This window comes from Aulonocara sp. 'chitande type north' Nkhata Bay, linkage group LG2 (assembly GCF_057382095.1).
Source record: "Aulonocara sp. 'chitande type north' Nkhata Bay isolate Kocher_YH1m ecotype deep benthic linkage group LG2, A_spYH_male_GT1.1, whole genome shotgun sequence".
NCBI lineage: Eukaryota > Metazoa > Chordata > Actinopteri > Cichliformes > Cichlidae > Aulonocara > Aulonocara sp. 'chitande type north' Nkhata Bay.
In genome coordinates, this window is record NC_141345.1 from 25857129 (window position 1) to 25880065 (window position 22937).

Below are 22937 nucleotides of genomic sequence, written 5' to 3' on the forward strand. Positions count from 1 at the left end.
CTGTAGCATGTGTAACAGCAGCATGAGATGAAAATTTGATGATAACACATGCATGTTTATGGTCGCCAAACAATTATGTATGTAAACAACACTTATCTGACTAAACCACGTTGAGCTAATGCAGATTTTATTCTTATTTTATTGGTGAGGAGAGAGGATGGAACCAAAAATGCATTTATCCCCGTGTTCTGTGTTGATGAAAATCACCCAACAGGAAAGCAGCTGGGCATTCATTTGAAACCAGTTCACAGGTTGGGCTGTGGTTCCCCCTCTAGCGTCTCTGCTTGAACTTTCAACTGTGAACCTCTTAGATCCAACCTTCCCAACTGCTCATCTCGCAAAAGACAAAATGGAAGAACCCAGAATGTCTTTTTTTTACCTAATTTTTATACCTGCTCACGCTTTTTCACGCTTCCCTCACAGGACGTCACATTTCACACTTTGGCCGTCCAATCAAGTTGTTGACATCTAATCATTCCTGTCCACCCACACCTGATCTTTCTATTTCGATCTGACTTACAACATTTAACACAAACTTTAAAATCAATATATTTTCTTTGTAATTATTTTTTATTTGTTTTTGTTTATTACATGCACTTAACATACAAGTATGTCAAATGGAAATCAGCAACTGCGCGGGATTATTCAACTAGTAGTAAGTTTCAATATGTCAGGATGGCCGAGCGGTCTAAGGCGCTGCGTTCAGGTCGCAGTCTCCCCTGGAGGCGTGGGTTCGAATCCCACTTCTGACAATTGAATTTTTGCACTTCTTTCTTACTGGTACTCATGGGTCTTTGATCAATGGTCATGAGAATTTGCATAATCATGATGAAGGAACTGACCTCCGAGCCCACTGTTCCTTCAGGGGGCTGCTTTCAGTCATTATGCAAATATACTGTTTATAAGATTGGGGAAACCTGCAGTCAGCTGAGACTGAAGAAGTCACTTGGATGAGTGACGAGACGTTTCTCCCACTGAAAACGCTACATCCAGATGAACAGAATCAACCTTTGGAGACTTCTTACTGTTGTGACAAAATACACTTGAAACTGGCAACTATGAGAGTTGTGCACTGTTCATCCCTGACAGCAGTGGATTTTGTAATCATGCACAGTGTAACAACATTCTAGATAATTGTAATAAAATTCACTAGAGAGTGGATTTGTTCACACTGACACTGATGTGCTAAAAACCTGATTTTGTGAAGTCAAAACTTTCAGCAAGTTGAAACAATCTTTATCTTTTACTCCAACTATCCCAAAATAAGGACTGGTCCTTCCCATGTGATGGTATTAAAATATGAAAGGCTGTCATCATTTCAGATGTTTACTGTGTAAATGTTTGTTTGTTTGAATGTTTGTTTGTTTTTTTTTTGTTTTTTTTACCTTGCCTTGCTTGGTATCATTCTTTTCAGCACAACCTCACGTGTCTGAATTTACAGTTATTTTTTCATTGACATACTGTATTAACACAACTGATCTGAAATCACACAAGAACATAAAATCCTAGTAGTAGTAATATTTTCTTCTTACTGTAAAAACCACAGACATGTTTAGTAAATTATCTTCATAACTTGAAATGCAAATAGAAATTGTGCATTTTTAAAACGTATGCAAAGATTTTGTCCATAAGTTTACAAATTTTGTGAACAACAAAGTTTTATACGACTATTAATCTTAAAATGCAGCCAATGCATCTGGCGTTCTTTTTCTTGTACAGCCATTTAAAAATACTACGACAATAATGCTGATATGATTTGTCGTGGTTCCACGGTGCAATGGTTAGCACTCTGAATCCAGCGAATCCAGTGGGATTTGCTTTTGGGATATGAAACCATAGTGCATGTCTTCTCTAGCACATTGTGCTTTCAGTCAGAGGTGTATAAAATCAAGCAGCTAATCATGACGTCTGCCTTTACAAAACACTTGTCAATCACTAAAGAGGTCTTTCACTTGTCAGTCACTATGTGGTACTAAAGAGCTGTCTGAAATTCAGTTACAACCCACACAAAGTTACAGATTGGAGTATCCGAGTGCTGAGGTGCGCTTGTGCGCAAAAGTCACAAACACTCTGCTGACTCTCTAACTGCACAGCTCCAAACCTCTTCCGACCTCAAAGTCAGCACAGAAAGTGGGCGCCACGAGCTTCGTAGTATGTGTTTACATGGCTGAATAGCTGCTATATTCAAACAAACGCCTCCAGAGAAGACTGCGACCTGAATGCAGTGCCTTAGACCGCTTGGCGACCAAAAACCTGCACAAGTTATCATTACATGACATGCAGTATGGTTTCACCTCCCAATAAGCAGGTCCCACCGAGACTTGAACTCGGATCGCTGGATTCAAAGTCCAGAGTGCTAACCATTACACCATGGAACCGATGCAAAAGCGTGTGAACTGTCAGGTCATGGCAACCTGCCTAAAAGTATTCAGCCAAATGATCAATATGGATGACATTGTAGATTATTCGCACTACGTTTCCATGGCTGAACAGCTGCTATATGTGTTATGAGAGGGATAATGTTTGTTTCTTCCAAAGTATCTAACAGTGGTAACCTCCACCAAACTGACACTGCAATGTCAGAATGGCTGAGCAGTCTAAGGTGCTGCGTTCAGGTTGCAGTCTCCCCTGGAGGCGTGGGTTTGAATCCCACTTCTGACATTGAAGCGTTACTCTTCTTGATATTGTGACAAAATCCTCTAGGGTTAACCACGAGCTTTCTAAAAACTTGCATATAACAACTGTGCACCATTCATTCCTCATCTTTGCTGCCCATCATTACGACTTTGCTAATGATGGGCAGCAGGTTAGTGTCATGATGTCACCTCAGACATGGTTAAAAGCCCTGTTAACCTAAGTGCTTCTCGCTGGGTGCGGTGGCGTGTGCCTGTAATCCAAGCTACCGGGAGGCTGAGGTTGGAGGATCATTTGAGCTCAGGAGCTCTGAGCTGCAGCAGGCTATGTCGATCGGGTGTCTGCACTAAGTTTGGCATCGATATGGTGATCCCGGGGGAGCCCGGGACCACCAGGTCACCTAAGGAGGGGTGCCCAGGTCGGAGACGGAGCAGGTCAAAGCCCCTGTGTCGCTCAGTAGTGGGATCGCACCTGTGAATAGATGCTGTAGCACAGCCTGAGCAATACAGCGAGACCCAATCTTTATACACATCCTTATACCTGTCTCTACTTCACACAGCAGCCTCATCAGCACGTCTTGGTCTTTTTAATTCAAGTCCAAAACACTCACAAATCTGCTGCTCTGCTTGTCCTGCACCACCACCTCCTGCAGGACAGCTGCAACTACATCCTCCACTCTAAACACGCCACCGCCCAGCAGGTGGAGACAAACTTATACGTGTTGGTATAAATGAGCTTATGAGTAAGGTGAAACTTAAGTCACATGGTTTCTGGGAAATCATGTGGTGTAGCCATTCTACTTTGACTTTTGTTTTTTTTATTACTCATTTGAAACTCATGTACACTCCTTATACATCTTATATGACATCTCAGTTATTGGGAGGAGTTTGGGAGGAGCAGAGCAAAAAAACTTTTTTGTTGCAAAGTCCGTGTGTTTGTAGTGATGTGGAAGGAGTGTTCTCACACCGGCCTGATTGAAGTGCCCAAGAGAAGCATTGATTAAACAGTACAGCGTGGATACGGCTTTACTCCAGTCTTAACCCTAAAGATAGAAACTGAGTTTTCAATTCCAGAAAAATAAGCAACTTTCACTCTAAAGCCTTTACTGTTTGTGTTGCAGCTAAAACCACTTTAAGAATAATACTGGAACAAATTTAGGTTACACTGGATTTTGGACTGCAGACAATCTATATGTGATAGCATTTCATGTTGAAATAAGTTCGGGCTTTGAAATACTGCTATTAAATAGATTAAATGGTGCTATAAGCAATATTTTTTAAATGTAAACAGAATACGGATAAAAATTTTGGTTCATAATTTTTATCGACACATCTTTACCACCAAACTCATTATAACTGGGTCAGCTGGGAGGAGTTTGTGAGGGGCAGACCTTTCATCAAATACTGATATCTGATCAGTATTTAATGATCTCTATATAAAGAACAGTGTCTTGTAGGATTCATAAGAAGGCAAGTGGAACTACAAAAAACAGAGGTGAGTTAATTATTATTTGGTAACATTTCTGTTGTGCGTGCGTGCGTGCGTGCGTGTGTGTACCTGTGTTTTGCCATCCCTAGTTTCTCTTCCAAAACTGTAAGAAGATGCATCAGAGCCAGCAAACCTGCAGCAAAGATAATTAATCACCTACATCATGTGATCTTCAGTCAGTTCTTCTTCCTGACATCATCACCTTGTGTCTGTTTAAGGTGCTGGAAAATAACCTTACTGTTCTTTGTCATAACATCCCTCTCTGAGCCGATCTGATACTCACCTCCTCTCACCCTCACCGCCACCACTGTGTGACCGGAGCTCCCGCTCTGATGCCTGCAGGCGTTCCGCTGCAAAAGATGAGGTGTAATGATTTTAAACTGTCATGTGTGCTCCAGACAGACAGCGACATGTTGCTTTTACCCACTGGATTCTGGATTCGGGCAGAAGGCAGAAGCTGGGATCGGGGAGACAGTGGGAGAGACACTTCGCTTCTGTTGCTCGATTATTTCCAGCAGTTGACCTTGGGCTGCAGCGCTCTGCCTGTTCAGCTCCAGGAGGCATTGCTCCACTCTGTTTGCACTGAAAGTGTTGAGTGATGTTGCCTAAGCAAAAAAAAAAAAAAAACCCCAGCAAAAAACAAGACACACACTGCATGTGAATCATTACTATATCTGAATGAGGAGAACACCTAAAGGCTCAGCGCAGTTCATTCCTCGACACACCTGTCGCATCACGCTATGAAGGGAGGATAAGAGCAGCCACTACTCCACTTCTAAAAGGTGAGCTGCTCTCAGAGAGCTTCAAACAACCCCTTAAATCTTACCTGTTGAGTCAGCTGTTGTTCTTCAGGAGTCCACACATGCTGGCTCCGCCTCTCTTTACAGCTGGACCCAGACATCCTGCTCTCTGCAGCGCTCTGAGGTGTTACTCTCTGCAGCTCAACCCTCTTCTCTCATTGCCACTGTCGAGCGATTCTCTGACCCCTGACCCGAGGCCCTTTGCCTGGCTGAGTTGAGCCCTGATAAGATCGGTCTCTCTGCTCAGCTGAGCAATCTCAGCTAGATTTAAAGACTCTCAGATTTAAAAACTCTTGTTAATGCTTCCATCAAGTTTAACAGTCTGCAGTTTATGAACTAACCTCAGCTGACACTAGCTAACAATGTTAGCTTGGTGGCGAGTAACCTTCAGTAATAGTAATAAACCACACAGCAATAGTACATTCATGTTGTTGTAAAAGGATGACAATATATCATATCACCAGTCTCCCTCTGTTCTTTGTCGTGTTCTCCATTTTTCCTATGTGGTGTTGTGTTAGTGCTACGTTCTCCAGTCACATCAAGTCGTTAGTTGTCAAATTCAAGATCCTTGGGTTTAGTTTAGCTTTTGTTTGTTTCTTTCAGCCTTGATGTTGTTTTAGTTCATTTTTTCCAGCAATAAAGCTGCCATCTTTAGTTAAGTGTTCAGTCTCCGACCCCTGTCTTCCACACAGCTTACCATAAAAATTATAGAGATTACTCACTGAAACTTTAATAATTATTTATTATTATTTTATCATAACAAAAAAGGCAATTCAACTGACATTTTAGAAGTGTAATTATTTCTAAAAGAGTAAATCATTAACGGTGATAAAACATGTAAGTGAAACAGACTCTAAAGAGATAAGAAACAAAGTAATTACATCATTTAGTCATGTCAAAGTATCAGTTAGTCAGAGAAAAGGAGACAGATGGGCTGATAATCAGGTGATCAGTGAGAGCAAAGCCAGGAAGAAAAGCTAAAAAACCTCATCAAGAAAAACTGAACATGAACTGAACTGAACTCTTTAAGCCTGAATCAAAAAAACAAACTGATGATGTTGAAGTCTCAGAAACTCTTAAAAAAACTGAACATGATGCAGTTTGTCTTTAAACGGTTAAACAAGAGCGTAACTAGAGGAAGCAGACAAGAAAACAGCATGAGAGATGTCGACAGAAATGAGGAAACACTGAAAGAAAAGGACAGAGATAAGACAGAAGGAGGAACACACTGGAAAGGGGAACTAACTAAATTTAAAGTCATCAGAGCCAAGAACCGATGGCACAAACGAAAAGGCTAGAAAAAAAAACATATACAGACAAAGGAATAAACTATTATGTGAACAGAAAACTAAATAGTAAAAATAACGGAAACCTAATCCAAAGATAACCTAAAATCCAAACTTCAATACCGAGACCCAGGGACCATGGCAATTTCTGTAAATCACCAAATGCACAAAAATCAATGTTACAAATATGTTGTGACTGTGTAACTATAGAGAAGCAAAATATATAAAAAACCCAGTCAATTAAAATAAAACAAAAAACATCTTTAGCATAATAGAAGCATTATTCACAATACTATATTTTTGATTTAGCATAAAGAGATTTTTACACCATAACACTAACGAACACATATGTAGATCCCAGACTGATGACAAAACATTATCAATATGGTATTATTGTCACTATAACAAGTAATTGGCCGTGCTCATATCTGTATTATTGTAGGGTTTTTTGATATTTTATGATTTAGTTCTATATAAATAAATCTGAATTGTCTTTAATAAAAAGGTGGTGTGTCTTTGTTTACAGAGTAAAAAGTATTAATCATTGATGAAACCAAGTAACACGAAACAAAAGGTTTTCTCATATTCTGTAACTGTAACATCTGGATGTGTTGTCATGCTCAAAGCTGTTGCTCCACTTTAATTCATACAAAACTTCAGTGTTCTTACTTGAATTATTTCCATTTAAATGATGAATTTATGCTCTGTTATAATACAAAAGTAAAGATGAAGCAAAGAAAATCGTTTTGTGATAGAAAAGATGTTTAGGGATTTAGCATCACTTCCTCCCTCTGTGGGCATTTAGTGGTGCAGTCTGTATAAATGCACAGACCATCTAAATCACCTGATTTTAAGGATTTTGCGACACAAACAATCTTTCTGTACAATCATCACGTTGGTTCAGTCTGATAAGATCACTGTGAAAGCTTCACTTGGCCATACTCCACTTCCTCTTCTCTTCCCTTCACTTGCTTCTCCTGCTGCTGCCTGATCCTAACATCAGCGTACATTACTTCCTGGTCATCTTCCTCTGCATAGAAGCAAGATAAAATTAACATCAGTGATTCATTAGGGTAATAGTTTTTGTGAAACATGCTGTTCTGACCTGTTTTGATCATGTTTTTACTGCAGTAGAGCTGACTGGTTAGCAATACCAACATATTTCAATGAAATTATAACATTATGAAGAAATCATTAGCAAGAAAGCAAAAAAGTGTCTTCAAAAAAGAAGCATAATGTGATTCTGTATATCTACAAGAAGAGCAAAAGGCTGAGTGAGGTGATTGAAAAGCAAGTTTTGTACCTTTTTTTGTTTTGTTTTTTCTCCTCTCAAAACAGATGACAGCTACACCCACAACTAAGAAAATCACCAGTGCTGAGAGAACACCACAGATCACTGGCAAAATACCTCCTTCTAAAAATAAAAGGACACAGGAGCCAAGAGAAACACAAACAGATGACTTTTGACGCTAAAACACAATCTTGGACATACTTTATAGCCTCTAATGAAGAACAGCAAAAGCACAAACTACATTTATCATAGATAAGATAGAGAAGACAGAGAGATTATTTATTTATTGAATAAGTGACCAGTTTTTGTAATATATTTCTAGCACTATTGCCGTGAAATTCTCACCAGATGTCAGTGACAAGCCACACACGCAAAGAAATCAAACCACAGATTTCCATAAATTAGGATATGTTTAATAAAGAGAAATGACACAGAGAAAACACACTTACCGAATTTACTACTTTGTACAAAAGCCTTTGTTGGTGCGTCCTGTATGGAGAAACCAGTTGCATGCTTGCTCATGAGTGATTTTGCCAATTCTTCCACACAAGAATCTCCCTATTCTATGATCTCTGAGCTTTATTTCTTTCCATAGATTTTCAAAGTGATTCAGGTCAAGTGATTGGCTGGGCCACTCTAGATTTTCCGTGGCTTTGTGTTTGGGATCATTCTCTTGCTGAAACGTCCACCCTCGTTTCATCGTCATCATCCTGGTAGATGGCAGCAGATTTTGTCAAAAATGTCTTGGTGCATTTTCCAGCATGCCAGTCCCGTATGCTGAACAACAGCTCCACACCATGATGTTCTCACCTCCAAACTTCACTGTTGATATGGTGTTTTGGGGGTGATATGCAGTGCCTTTTGATCTTCAAACATGGCATATATTATGGTATCCAAAGAGTTCATTTTTGGTTTCATCTGACCAGACATATTTTCCCAGTATTTCACAGGTTTGTCTAAATTTTGTTTAGTAAACTTAAACACGCTTCTTCAGCAATGCAATCTTGCATGGTGAGTGCACATACAGGCCATGGTGGTTGAGTGCATTACTTATCGTTTTAAACAATTGTACCTGCTGATTCCAAGTCTTTCTGTAGCTCTCCTCAACTGGTCCTATGAGAAGGGCCAGCTATCAGAACTCAAAGGATTATTCTTTTCACTCCTCTGTCTGAAATCTTCCGGGTGAACTTATTTTCTTTCCACTTCAGGATTATGGCTTCAACAGAGATCAGTAAACTTCAGTAGTTTACATTTTTGTCTGTAACCAATGCTATCAGTATGTTTTATTTTAAAAAATAAGGTTGTGAAGGTCTTGCTCATTTGTTTTACCCATTATGAGAGATTTCTTGTGTGACACCTTGGTAACAAGACACCTTTTTATTGGTTAGCAGTTGGAACTGAACCACCTAAAATTAATTTGCACTAAGTGACAGGACTGCTTTATTATTGCTGACAGATCTCAGCTGGTGTCATGATTTTCAATGCTTTTTTGCACCTTTTTCCCTTTGTCATTTCTCAATATTACACATAACATAATTAATGGACATCTGTGGTTTGTTTTTTTTTACGTGTGGATTGGACAGGTTGTTACTGACATCCGGTGAGAATTTTATGTCAATACCACTTTTAAAATTAGATTTACTTAGAAAATTGGTGTTGTGTTCAAAACTTCTTTTTACACACTGTAAATATGCATATGGATTAGTAGAACAATGTTAAATTTCGATCTAGTAATACAGGGAAAAATTACCTTGAATAAAAATTTGTAAAGTCCGCTCAGTGGATATTTTTCCATCTGAATTAAAGGTTGAAAAGTTATATTTACCGCTGTCTGTACTGCTCAGGTTATTTATCCTAAGTGTTCCATTACTGGGATAAAACAGAAATCTTTCATCTGTCGTATTATATCTAGAACTGTTGCTTCTCCTGAATTGTATTACTGATGTATTTTTTAATAGTCGGAGACTGAATATTTCTGAGGTGCTGTCCGTCAGTTTGATGTCCAAAGTTCCTCCCAAAGTTCCATAACAATGAGCTCCATCTGGTCTGCCATCACAGTAACTTTCCACACCTGTAAATAATAATAATAATGAATTAAAGAAAAGATATCACTCATTTCTGTGTTTAGTCGCCACCAGAACATTTATGGCAGCATTTCCAAATGTTTATCTGAAACAGAAATAGTGCGACCTATCTCAGGTCACACAAAGTGAATGAGCACAGTTAGTCAACTGTGCTTTTTTTTTTTATAATTATATAAATTATAATTTATGTCCAAATAATAAAATAATTTGATGTTTCAGGTAACTGTTACTGCTGATGTTGCCCTATCATCATAACATCATGACCTATTGTGTTACTTAAGCTAGACCCATTTAAAATGTAAATAGTTCGGACATGGGAGAAAAAAAAATTAAGACGGACTTTTGCAAGATCTCGCAAAACAAACTCGGGATCTCGCAAAAGTTTCATACATCTCCTAAAACGTCGGAGCACTTTTGCGAATATGTGATGTCTTGTAAACCGAGCCAATATCAACTTTTGCGAGATCTCGCAAAAGTTGAATTAGCTTTTCTACAAACAAAATTAATTTAAAAAAAATTATTATTCAAATATAAATTAATCAGCTCAACGGTCATAACTATATCTACTTTCAGCATCTGCAAGGATGTCAAGATCACCCACAATAATTATTTTATCTGAACTGAGCACTAAATCAGAAACTCTGAGTAAGGGCTATGTGGATGATAGATAATAACAAATAATTTATGTGTTGTGAGTTTAACAACTGATTTATGAGAGTTTTGACAATTAGGGTGGATGAGGCTAAGTATCAGGATTTCTAATGAATGAAAATTCTGTCTCTCTATGGTTGATTAATTAGCAAGAGTGGAAGATTGCTGCTATACAGACTGCAGCACACTGCATCAGTGTGCTCTAAAATCATTGGCCTGCCTGTCAAAAATCTGGCACAGGTTTTCAGCCAACAGGCCCTTAGACAGGCAGCCAAAATCATCAACGACCCCTCTCACATTCTTCACCCCACATTTCAATGGCTCCCCTCTGGGTGACGCCTCCGCTGGTTAGTTAGTAGAGTTGCCAACGGCTCCTTAAAAAATGGAACGGTAATATTACGCATTTCGTATTAAGCTGAGAAGAGACGCAGTTTGTCCCGTACTTCAGCTAGAATGAAAAAAAGACACAAAGCTGGAGTTATTCTGTGTGTTTACGCTGCACAGCTGCCTCTTCTTCTCTCATTCTCTAGGAAAGTTTTGCCAGGGGGCCAGGTGGGGCATTAACAGGGAAAGGGGGGCACAAAGAAATACTTTTCTTTCTTATTCTCATTTAAAATATCTAGCTCTTATTAAATAATTATCTGAATCTTGCAAACAAAAGTTTTATCTGACGTAAAATGTATAGAGCAGCATAGAAAGTATTTACTTGCTTTCAGGTTTCATTCAAATGTTAGTCTTTTCATTTGTTTCCCCACTTTTTTTCTTTTCAAAATCAAACACCAGTTTGTGAGAAGATTATCTTCTTTTTTTAATAGGCAGATAAAGTTTTGCATTGGCATTGGCTAATTTGCAAATTGTATGTTAAAAATGTTCGTATTTTAAAATTCAAAACTGTTTTTGCCCAAAACATATGTGCGCTATATGTCAGTAAAAATACTATGCAAATATTGCTGTACTTGAATGCTGAATAAACACCAACAAAGCACTGATTGTATCTCTTGTACTTTATCAATGCAGTATCTAAAACCTTTGCACCGTAGTGGTTAAAATCTCATTCTAATAAGAGTTAAAAGTGCGTTCGGTTATTAGGTTTATAGGGTTATTGAATTATGGTTAACAGTTGTTAAGATATTTTTTTAACATTATCTGCCAATTACATCTGCCACCCTTCTCCAAGTCTGTGCATCTACCTGCCCCCCCAACAAAAATTTTCTAGACACACCACTGCCTGGAAGACATGTGACTGTGGTTCTCGCTGTCTCGAACTTCACGTTTCTCAAAGCAGCATCGCCAATAATCAAAATAATATTTACCCCACGGGGTGTGTACAGGGAGGGGACGGGGGTGTTTAGACTACAACAATATCCAGCACTGTTGCAATATCAGACTTTTTTAACTGATTGTACAGGATCCCGTGGCTGATTTAAAACAACAACAACAACAACAACACTTTGACTACAAAACGAAGTATTAACGAAGGACTACATGAGAAAATTTGAACAGCTCACCATGACAGACTCCAAACATCATCAAAAACAATCCAACTACAGCTTCCATGTCTGCTCACTGTTGATCCACTCGGCAGCTTTCAAAATAATTAAAAACAGACACGTGTGCGGCTCTGAACTGAAGCCAAGCGTCAGTGATAAGCCTCGGACAACGGGTTTTCAAAGAAAGCTAGTTTCAAGTCTTATTGAATTTCTGTTTATCCTTTCATCTGCTGAGAGGATAAAGGGAAGTGACAAGTTCTTGTTCCGCTTTTTAGTTTGACGAGAATAAAAATATATCGCGATTAACAGGGAGGAAGAGAACGAAACATTCGTCATTTATTTTGAAATAAGTCTCAAAACTGACAGATTACGTCAACGAGAAAGAGAAATGCCTACTAACAGATATGTGGATAACAAAATAAGCACAGGATCAATTGTGGCTTATATTTTTCATCTTTAAGCGCAAAGTAAAAAGTAAAAACATGTCAGTCAGCATGGTGAGCACTGAGTGAAGAATATGTTTGCAGGAATATAAATATATAATATAAGTACAGCTTGTAACATACTATTATTTACATATACATATGTAGCAAGAGTGTGCTACATAATATGTGGTAAAGAATAATGATACTGCTTCACACTTTATTGTTGACCAGTTACACTTTTATTGCCTTTTTTTAGACATTATTTTTATTGTTGTTATGATTTAGTTTATTAGTTTTATTGATGTAGTCCCCAAAACATCAAAATATGCCATTTCAAAGGACGTGAAAAGGGAAAGACCATCTCTTCACCTACTCAACGACATATAAAAATCTTGCATGAAACAAAGATTTCACATTTTGAGTCATCAGTCCATAAAACTGCCTTCCAGTCTACAGTAGTCCATCAGATGTGTTTCATGGCCCAGGCAACCCTTTTTTTTAACTTATTCTGGAATCTTATAAATGGTTTTCTTGTTGCAACTCGACCTGTCAAACCTGCAACTCAAAACCTTCTCTTTACAGTCAAAACCGAAACTTGCTTACTATAATCACTATCAAGTTTTGAAGCTGTGGTCTTATTAAGTGTCTCACACAAGCTATTGACTTTCAGAAATGTATCTTCTGATTCTGTGTGGTTTGAGGTCTGCAGACCTCTTCCCCTCGGAGTGCCTCTTGATGGCAAAGGAAACTGCAGGCTGACATAATACTCACAAGGGAATGGTACCACAGCATGTTCCAACACTACTTTTACAAAAGCCTCTATCTGTAGGAGCAGGGCTGTAAGTAATCAAGAAAACTTTGGACGCATGTAGGAAATGGTAGCACAAACTTTCAAGGCTTAATCCATTTCCGTTGCTGCAGAACAGCTTTAAGTTGTTATACATAATGTGTAGCAAGAGTGTGGTACATAAATGCATGCCCTTGTGGTTAAAAAAAAACAGAAAGTACTTCTTCAGACTTTAAATTTAGTTTTATTTATGTAGTCCCACAACGCAAGATATGTCTTCTCAGAGAACTTTAGCCAAGGCCCTTTTATATACAGTGGCTTGCAAAAGTATTCAGTCCCCTTGAACTTTCTCACATTTTGTCACATTACAGCCACAAACATGAATCAATTTTATTGGAATTCCACGTGAAAGACCAATACAAAGCATACCACATCATCTGTAAAAAACAGCGGAGGCATGTCATGGCTGCCAATGGAACTAGGACACTAGTGTTTATTGATGACACAGGACATACGCAGCCGAATGTATTTTGAGGTGTTCAGAGACATACTGTCTGCTCAAATCCGGCTAAATGCCATCCAGTTGAAGTTCTGTTGCCCGACACTACACAACATAAAAACGTGACCCTTTTTAACTTGATTGTTAATGTTCGACTCAGATGTTATTTCAGTTCTTTAGCTCCTTTCCTCTAAAGTTTTTGCTCTCCCCTTTTCCATGGTCTTTTTTTTCTTTGACTATTCCTGCTTTTAAGAACCAGAAATAAACATTTTTGTTACCTCTTTATTCACACACTGAAATCACATTGTAAACTATATGGTTTATTATAAAATGCAACACAAACACACCAAAGGGTGTAAACAAATGTGTCCTTGTGCACTACATATGACAAAAGAAAAAAGAACAAGAAGAAGAAGAACCTAGTCCTCATTTGCACACCTATAAGGACACACAGCGAATTTACAGCAGGTGAAAGGTGACACTAGGTGTTGGAGTAAGGACTCATTTCAGTCATTAAAACAGAGTTGTCTGGAGATTCCATCCTTTGTGGAACAGCAGAGCCTTCCAATATTGTTTTTTTCTTCCAAGTGAAGTAGATCCAAATCCCACTTAATGATATAATTACCACCGCAATTACCACTGCTTTCAAACCATGTATGAACCAGGAAGTACCTGTGTAGAGACACACACATATTTCTGAAAAGTTAGAGCTGTGAAATAAAACACACTTGAGAGTTTTCACTCTTGCACCATATTTTACAAGACAAATGTCACAGTCCTCCTCTGTATCCTGTTTGTGTGCTGGTGGCTGTGTGTGTATTCTCTCATCCCGCCTTACCTTACAGGGGAGGGATCTGCCAGGATCCCCATCCCCATATCAGATGCACCTGAAACACTCAAGCATGTGTGTGAAGCATCTGGCAATGACCTGACTCCTATTTCAGCTGGGATCTGACCTCTAATCTTTTCCTAAGTGTTGTTTAACTGTGATAGTGAGCTCCTCGCTGATTTGCAAGTCCTTTTCCCTGTTATATTCACAGATATTTCTAATGTGTCTCATGCTGTCTATATAACGGTTCAGCAGAGCCCTGTGAGAGAGTGTGTTGCAGAGGAGATTCTGTACAGGAAACTGAGAAGACACTCAGATTCACAGAACTTTCTTTCTGTCAGAGTTTGTTAATAAGAGGCTTTTGAACTTAGAACTTGTGAAATAATTTGTAGCGCTTGAATTCACTTTAGGGTGATGAGGGCGATTTATCTCTTTTTCTTTTCATGTGTTTGGTTGGATAGGTTGTTACTGACATCTGGTGAGAATTTCATGTCAACAGCACCTTTAAAATTACATTTACTTAGAAATTTGGTGATGTGTTCAATACTTCTTTTTACACACTGTATATATGCATATGAATTACCAGAACAATGTTAACTTTCAATCTAGTAATGCAGGGAAAAATTACCTTGAATAAAAATCTGTAAAGTCCGCTCAGCTGATATTTTTCCATCTGAATTAAAGGTCAAAAAGTTATATTTTCCGCTGTCTGTACTGCTCAGGTTATGTATCCTAAGTGTTCCATTACTGGGGTAAAACAGAAATCTTTCATCTGTCGTATTATATTTAAGACTGTTGCTTCTCCTGAATTTTATTACTGATGTATTTTTTAATAGTTGGAATCTGAATATTTCTGAGGTGCAAATGAGGTGCAGAATCTGCAAGGATGTTAAGATCAACCACAATAATTATTTTATCTGAACTGAGCACTAAAATTTTCTGGAGTGGAAGATTGCTGCCACACACCACGTGGACCTGTGCTTTAAGGACACTGTCAGGGCTGGACTGGGACAAAATTTGTGACTAGAGACCTGCTCACCAGGTATTATAGGAAAAACCATAAAGCCTTTGAATGAAAACAAACGTGATATATACTGTCTTGTTGGTATATATGTATCAATCTAATAAACTTAAACCTACACCACCCTCCCTATTCTAGTCTTCTAAACAGTACTTAGCCGAAACCCAAAGACTGCTTGGTTGAGTTAACCTCCTGAACGATCTACAACACATAGTGGAAACCTGAAATTAGAAGACTAGAGGTGAAACTTGATCATTACTGAATATTAAAAATAATAAATGACAGATTTAGTGATATTTTCATAAACTATTTATTTACCACATAAAAAAAGGAGCATGGCAGGGCAAAATATTTTTTCTAACATGGCAACCTTTAAAAAGTGAAAGAAGACAGCATAAACACACAGAATAATTCCAGCTTTGTGCCTTTTTTTCATTGTAGCTGAAGTACAGGACAAATTGCGTTCCTTTTCACCGCAATACGAAACGCGTAATATTTTCTCTACGAGAAGATTGCGTTCTCTAATAACTAACCTTATGAATAAAATAAAGTTTACCATTAGTAACATCATAGCACCCGCCCAGCAGTATAGAAACTCCGTCATGCTGGCTAATACGCAGTGCGAGTTATTGTTACTGACTGTAAAAAGTTAGCACAACGAAAGTAAACTAAACTTGGTTTATATCTGACCCAGATAGACTGCAGGTCATAACTTCTCACCTGAAGTTCAGTTCCGCTGATACTCGGACCAGCGGTGAGGCAGGAGGCCCACCTGCTGGCCTCCACCACTTGCTAATGTTATTGAATCTGTGGAAGCTCTGCTATAGCCACCACCAAACAATTGAGTTATTTCTACACATCTGCCAGTATCTGGCCAATCCACCACCTTTCATTGTTTATACCGTTACAAAAAAAAACAAAAAAAACATAAAAATTAAAAATCACAATCGGCCCACCGGTATGCCCGATGGCCAGTCCAGCTATGGACACTGACAGTATGACCCAAGGTTTTGATTCATCTAATAAACTAAACATTCATCCTGCTGCAACCAGGTAAAAGGGACCTAATGTTCAACTTATCCACATTTAACTGTTTTACTCTTTGGTGGAGCTGCGGACCCTATAATGTTTTGTTGTTGCTGTTGTTGTTTTTTTTATTTTTTTATTTATTTATTTATTTTTTGCTTTAAATCTCTTTTTATTTTTTGTCGGTCTCTAAGGGGATACCAGGAGGAGAGAAGTGACGCTGCTTCCTGGTCCCAACTCTGTTTAGCCACGTTTTGAGGTTTAATAAACTTGCCAAGGTTTGGAGAAATGAGAGTTGCTTCATCCAAATTGGGATGGATCCCCTTTCCCATAAAAAAAGACCAGGTTTCCCCCACAAAGTTTTGCAATTATATACAAAAAACATATTGTTTTTTAGGGCACCACTCGGACAGCCAGCAATTTTAGAAGAACTAAGATATCCTGTACTTGTTTGACTTGCTGGTAATGGTAACAAATGAACACTACAGAGTACAACATTGTTTTACCAAAGTTACACAACCATGCAATAGTTTTGTCACCTTCAATTGACTAAACCAGATGTCGTTACCGCTGGCGTCAAAAAAGATTTTACTGAATTTATGTTTACCGTTAGCCAAGCAGTTTTAAATTTCCCTCACCGTCCCCTGCTCTGGCACCTGGAAGACAATTGACTGTGGTTGCTGATGTCTATAACTTCACGTTGCTCAAAGCAGCATCAGAATAATAATTCCTCTGCAGGTGTGTACCGGGGATTTATTTAGACTACAACAATGTCAGACTTATTTTACTGATTCCCATTGCTGAAAACAACAACACATTGACTACAAAACGAAGTATTAACGAAGGACTACAGGAGAAAATTTGAACAGCTCATCATGACAGACTCCAAACATCATCAAAAACAACCCAACTACAGCTCCCATGTCTGCTCACTGTCGATCCACTCAGTAGCTTTCAGAATAACTAAACGTGTAAGCGGCTCTGAACTGAAGCAAAGTGTCAGTGATAAGCCTCGAATGAGAGGGGTTTAAAAATTTTTTTTTTTAAAGCTGGTTTCAAGACTTATTGAAGTTTTCTTTATTCTTTCATCTGCTGAGAGGATAAAAGGAAGTGACAAGTTCTTCCACTTTTTAGCTTAAAGAAAACAGAATTATGTCGTTACGGTCTGAGAGTAAGAGAACGAAACAATCTTCATTTATTTTAAAAGAAGTTTTGAATCTGAGATTATGTTAATAAGAAAACTGTGTTACTGTATTAAAGAGAAATGATCAGTTACAGATATGTGGATAACAAAAGCACAAGATCAATTGTGGCTTACTTTTCATCTTTAAACACAAAGTAAAAAGTAAAAACATGTCAGTCAGCATGGTGAGCACTGAGTGAAGAATATGTTTGCAGGAATATAAATATATAATATAAGTACAGCTTGTAACATACTATTATTTACATATACATATGTAGCAAGAGTGTGCTACATAATATTTAGTAAAGAATAATGATACTGCTTCACACTTTATTGTTGACCAGCTACACTTTTGTTGCCTTTTTTTAGACATTATTTTTTTATTGTTGTTATGATTTAGTTTATTAGTTTTATTGATGTAGTCCCCAAAACATCAAAATATGCCATTGCAAAAGGACTTTACATACAGACCAGACGCTTTCTCTTACTTATTTGACGTATGCTGTTACACACTGAGGAACCATCCCTTCAGCATGAAACAAAGATTTCACATTTTGATTCATCAGTCCATAAAACTGCCTTCCAGTCTACAGTAGTCCAACATTTGTGGTTCCTGGCCCAGGCAACCCTTTTTTTTAACTTATTCTGGCATCTTATAAATGGTTTTCTTGTTGCAACTCGACCTGTCAAACCTGCAACTTAAAGGCTTCTCTTTGCAGTCAAAACTGAGATTTGTTTTCTACAATCACTATCAAGTTTTAAAGCTGTGGTCTTGTGAGGTGTCCCACACAAGCTTGACTTTCAGAAATGTATCTTCTGATTCTGTGTGGTTTGAAGTCTGCAGACCTCATCCCGTCAGTTTACTTAGAGTGGTTCTTGATGGTGAAGGAAACTACTGACTGACATCTTGACTTCATTGCAATTTCTGTGTAGGAAATATTTTTAAATGTTATGATGGTCTGTCTTTCTTCTAGGGTTAATTTCCTTTTTCTTGCCATTTTTATGGAAACACATGATCTTCTGCTGTACATTACAGTTCAAATAATACTCACAAGGACATGGTATCACAGCATGTTCCAACACTAGTTTTGCAAACACCTCTATCTGCAGGGGCAGGGTTGTAAGTAATCAAGAACACTTTGGACGCATGTAGGAAAAACTTTCAAGGCTTGAGTAACCTCCATTGCTGCAGAACAGCTTTAAGTGTTGGTGCTTCACTTCTTGTTCCCTGAAAAGGGAAGTGGTAACATACTATACATATATGCACATACATGTTGTGTAGCAAGAGTGTGGGAAATACTTGCATGCCCTTGGGGTTAAAAAAAATAGTAGTACTTCAGACTTTATTTTTGACCAGTTATACTATGGTGTTTTTTATTATTCAGTCCCACAACACAAGATATGCCTCCTCAGATACCTTTACCCAAGGCCCTTTCACATAGGACATAGCATGCATTGCGCTGATCACTAGCTAGAGAGAATGATACATCATACAGCCATGTATACCAGCAATAATTTTGTAAATGACAAGCGTCACCAATTAGACAATATCACGTCAGACAGTTTTTTTTTAAAAAGAGTCAAAACTGAAAACCTGGAAACCAAAACTTTGTCAAATGTGGGGTTTTTTTGCAACATTCTTTCCACAAACTCAAGTTTTCAAACAGTTGCAACATCTTCCACACTGTGTCAGTAGCTTCTGTACTGCATTTTCATCAAAATGGTGGTAAAAAAAAATCGGCACAATTGTTCTCTCATGTCTTCAACCCAGCTGCGATGGCTGTGCGCAATGCGCCAAGTTACAAAAATCCAAAGGTGAATGACCAGCCGATGTACTGCCTTTAAATTGGTAAATTCAGGATGTGATCTCACAAATTGTCTTGCGACACCCGCAACACAAACAACACATCAAGCATAAAAACCCCATAAGGTCTCCCAGCAGCTCACAGAGGGAAAGCCACCAGTATCAACTGTCCATTAAATACTATGTGTTATAATCTCAGGATAATAATGCTCGAAGACTCAGGGTCCACAATCAGGACATTTAATGACCACTTTCGGAGGCATCAACAGTTAGCCACAACACATACAGGAACATGTTTCCCACATAACATTCCGACAGGGAAAGCCCTGAAAAACCTCTGAAGGTTCCAGGGTGTAATGCCCCAAAACATACATTAACATCAACACTCTCTACAACACTATGGATCAGGTTAAATAGTTGTCATAGTATCTCAATGGCATAACGATACTGATATTATTGATAGTATTGTTATCAGTCTGGAGCATGGGTATATCATGGGTATATATGAATGTATTAGCATCACTTCTAGACTCATCACAGTGTTAGCCAGTGCAGAAGTTTAAAAATGTCTTGTTTATGACTGCCGATATGATGTTGCTTTGTCATTCACCAGAGATGGGCAGTAACGCGTTACTTGTAACGCGTTACTGTAATCTGATTACTTTTTTCAAGTAACAAGTAAAGTAAGGGATTACTATTGCAAAAACGGTAATTAGATTACCGTTACTTTCCCGTAGGAACGCTGCGTTACTGCGTTACTAAAACCGTGATTTTTTGCGAGAATGTCTCACGACAGTGGCGTAAGCGAGTGCGATGTTCGTGACAACAGCTGTGTGCAGATCAACAATGGATCACATATTGATTGTGGGAGAGAGTATGAGCGTGCAGCGTTTAAAGCGTGGAAGTACTGACCTTACTTTGAGTTTGATTCCATAAAAAGTGACAAAAACATTAGCGTCCGTTGTGCGTGGGAAGAAAACTTCTTTTTACAGCGAAAAAAAACCCTAAACTTCCAAGCAAGTACCGAGTGCGCAACGACGTAATGGGAAACTCACAGAGAAACTCGCAGATTCTTCAACTGACCGCGGCACACCTGCACCAGGATAAACCTCCGCCTACCGCAATCCTGCTTTACAGGTGAAAATAGAGCAACAGGACCGCTGAGTCTTTGACTTTATTTATGTTCTGCTGTGTTTTACTTGCATCTATTTGAAAGAGTGAGTGTAAACACAAAAAATATTTTATTTTATGTGCTGGAATGTGCAGAAAATAGGTTTAAATGTTAAACAAATTTATTCAAGTCAGAGAATGTTGCATATAATTAAATTTTTGCTTGATGCATAAAGTTAAAAGATTAAAACTGATAAAACAAGTTTAAAAAAAAGAGATTTTTCCATTTGATTACATTTTGTATGATGGATTATGCAGAAAAAGTAGAATTGGGCTGAAAGATCTATCGCTTTATCACCTCTTCAGGTTGTAAATCGTGTTTTTAAAAAGTAACTAAGTAATTAATTACTTTTGAAAATAAGTAATCAGTAAAGTAACTTTTTGGGGGAAGTAATTAGTAATTAGTTACTGATTACTTTTTTCAAGTAACTTGACCAACACTGTCATTCACACACAGGAAGCATTTACATGTACAAGGTGGTTCTCAAGCCAACTTAAATTTTTAAAGGTTAAACAGTGTCACTCAACACTGGTCCTGTTTGATTCAAAGAAACATGATACCGATATAATAGACTTAACATTGACTATTAACTGCAGCTACATTAAATAGTAATTTCTGTAAACTCAACCTAAACAAGAGGCAAGGGAGAACTACATCCCTAAAGCTTTACATAAAGAGGTAATCTGACGATTTTATTCTCCTGTAGCTGCAGGAGAATAGAGGGTGCAGGAGGGATAGAAAGATATGTGAGTTAAACTGGCTTGACTTTACCAAGTCAAAAACTAGTCAACTTGAAATAAAAACAGAAGCACAAAAAACACTCACAGTGTGGGTAACACAGTGCTTCTAATCAAACCTAGAGAGAATATATTTGTCAATTTTCAGTACCCACCGCCCTGTACAGGACGGTGATTTTCTACTGGGTCTTACCCAGTAGATGATGAAGGGTTTAGCTGGAGCCAGTGTGGGTGAGGGGACTCGCCCAGCCTGACTGCACTGATGACCAGGTGTCTTCCCTGATTGCCCTGATATGAAGAAACCTGAGTACGCTTGCAGGTCAAACTGTATCATCTCCCCTCTTGATTGTGGTACTTGTTAACCTATAGCAGGGGTAGGCAACTCCAGGCCTCGAGTGCCGGTGTCCTGCAGGTTTTAGATCGCACCCTGGGTTAACACACCTGAATCAAATGATTAGTTCATTACCAGGCCTCTGGAGAACTTCAAGAAATGCTGAGGAGTCATTTAGCCCTTTAAATCAGCTGGGATGGATCACGGACACATCTAAAACCTCCAGGACACCGGCACTCGAGGCCTGGAGTTGCCTACCCCTGACCTATAGGATGCTTTTAGAAGCCTTCGAGGGTGTGTTACCTGGAAAGGCTAGAACAACCTACACAAGCTGTTTGGAGTAATAAGGATTAATACTCAGATTTATACCTTTATTTTCTTTTACAAAGGGTTAAGAGAAAATCTACAATTAAATTGACTCTAATTGTGAGAGATTTTATCAAAGCAACTTGGCACAAGCAAAGCAAAAGCACAAATTTTAAAAAATCGATTTTGTTCTTATATTTGGGAGGAGAGAGATTCGAGGAGATCTAAAGAAGCATTTATATGCATGCAGATGAAAACGACACATGTTGCACACAGCTAGGGCTCAGGGATAATCCAATTTATCTTATTATATTATTCTTTCTATGATTTAATCAGCTTTAGCGCATATTTATGTAAATTAGATCACAAATTGTTACGTTTAGTTCAAAGTTAAAATGATATTCACAAACTGAGGCTGTATTCATCTGATCTTTATCTGAATTTTAGGTGTTTTTAAAAAAAAATATATTTCACTGTTATTCTTATAGATGAAGCAGCTCAAACATCTTTCAGTGATTTTATTGGATGTCATGGCTGCAAAACATGTTACTGATTTAAAATCAAGTATTTGTGAAAGACTACATGAGAATAGTTGAACAGCTCACCATGAGACACTCCAAACATCATCAACAACAGTCCAACTACAGTTTCCATGTCTCCTCACTGTTGATCCAGTCAGCAGCTTTCAAACTTCAAAACCAAACGTGTGTGTTTTGCTCTGAACAGACTGCAGTGTGTCCTGTCAGCAATCGGCCTCAAAGGAGAATGTGTGAATGTGTTGGTGTCAGGTTTTACTGAAGTTCTGTTTATCTTTTCACACACTGAGAGGAAAAAAGGAAGTGACATCAGTTATTCTTCCACTTTTTAGCTTTCAAGCAAATAGACTTCATGTGTGAAGGACTGTGAGAAGGAGAACAAAACATTTGTCATGTATTCTAAAAGAAGCTCTGAGACGGAACTTAAGCTGACTTAGCTTTAGACGTGATGTTCATTGGATTTTTGTTCCCTTTGTACAGAGATGAGCTATCAAGAAAGCAACTCGCTAGTACTGACTATGTGAAAAATTTAGAGTGATCACATTAGATGTAATAGTG

General features: G+C 38.2%; 1 protein-coding gene and 3 non-coding genes across 7 annotated transcripts; 2 read left to right on the plus strand and 2 right to left on the minus strand.

Annotated features, from left to right (window-relative positions):
• Positions 1–669: 669 nt before the first annotated feature.
• trnal-cag (transfer RNA leucine (anticodon CAG)) lies at positions 670–752 on the plus strand. Its single transcript has one exon. It is a non-coding gene; the product is annotated as a tRNA-Leu (tRNA).
• Positions 753–2306: 1554 nt separating this feature from the next.
• On the minus strand, positions 2307–2378 carry trnaq-uug (transfer RNA glutamine (anticodon UUG)). Its single transcript has one exon. It is a non-coding gene; the product is annotated as a tRNA-Gln (tRNA).
• A 488-nt stretch (positions 2379–2866) lies between these two features.
• On the plus strand, positions 2867–3159 carry LOC147337964 (signal recognition particle RNA). The gene has a single exon (XR_015125127.1).
• A 2491-nt stretch (positions 3160–5650) lies between these two features.
• Positions 5651–22586, minus strand: LOC147337965 (uncharacterized). Of its 4 annotated transcripts, none has more exons than XM_086313184.1 (4): positions 22449–22586; positions 9250–9570; positions 7512–7622; positions 5651–7238 (listed from the first exon to the last, which is right to left on the minus strand). In XM_086313184.1, the coding sequence occupies exons 1-4, from the start codon at positions 22495–22497 to the stop codon at positions 7123–7125; spliced, it is 597 nt and encodes a 198-aa protein (XP_086169310.1). In that variant the 5' UTR covers positions 22498–22586; the 3' UTR covers positions 5651–7122. The 4 variants fall into 4 exon arrangements, with proteins under 4 accessions (XP_086169310.1, XP_086169325.1, XP_086169318.1 ...); XM_086313199.1 differs by lacking the exon at positions 22449–22586 and adding an exon at positions 11743–11945 and having other exon boundaries at positions 9325–9570; XM_086313192.1 differs by lacking the exon at positions 22449–22586 and adding an exon at positions 11743–11945 and having other exon boundaries at positions 7512–7619.
• Between the last annotated feature and the right edge of the window lie 351 nt (positions 22587–22937).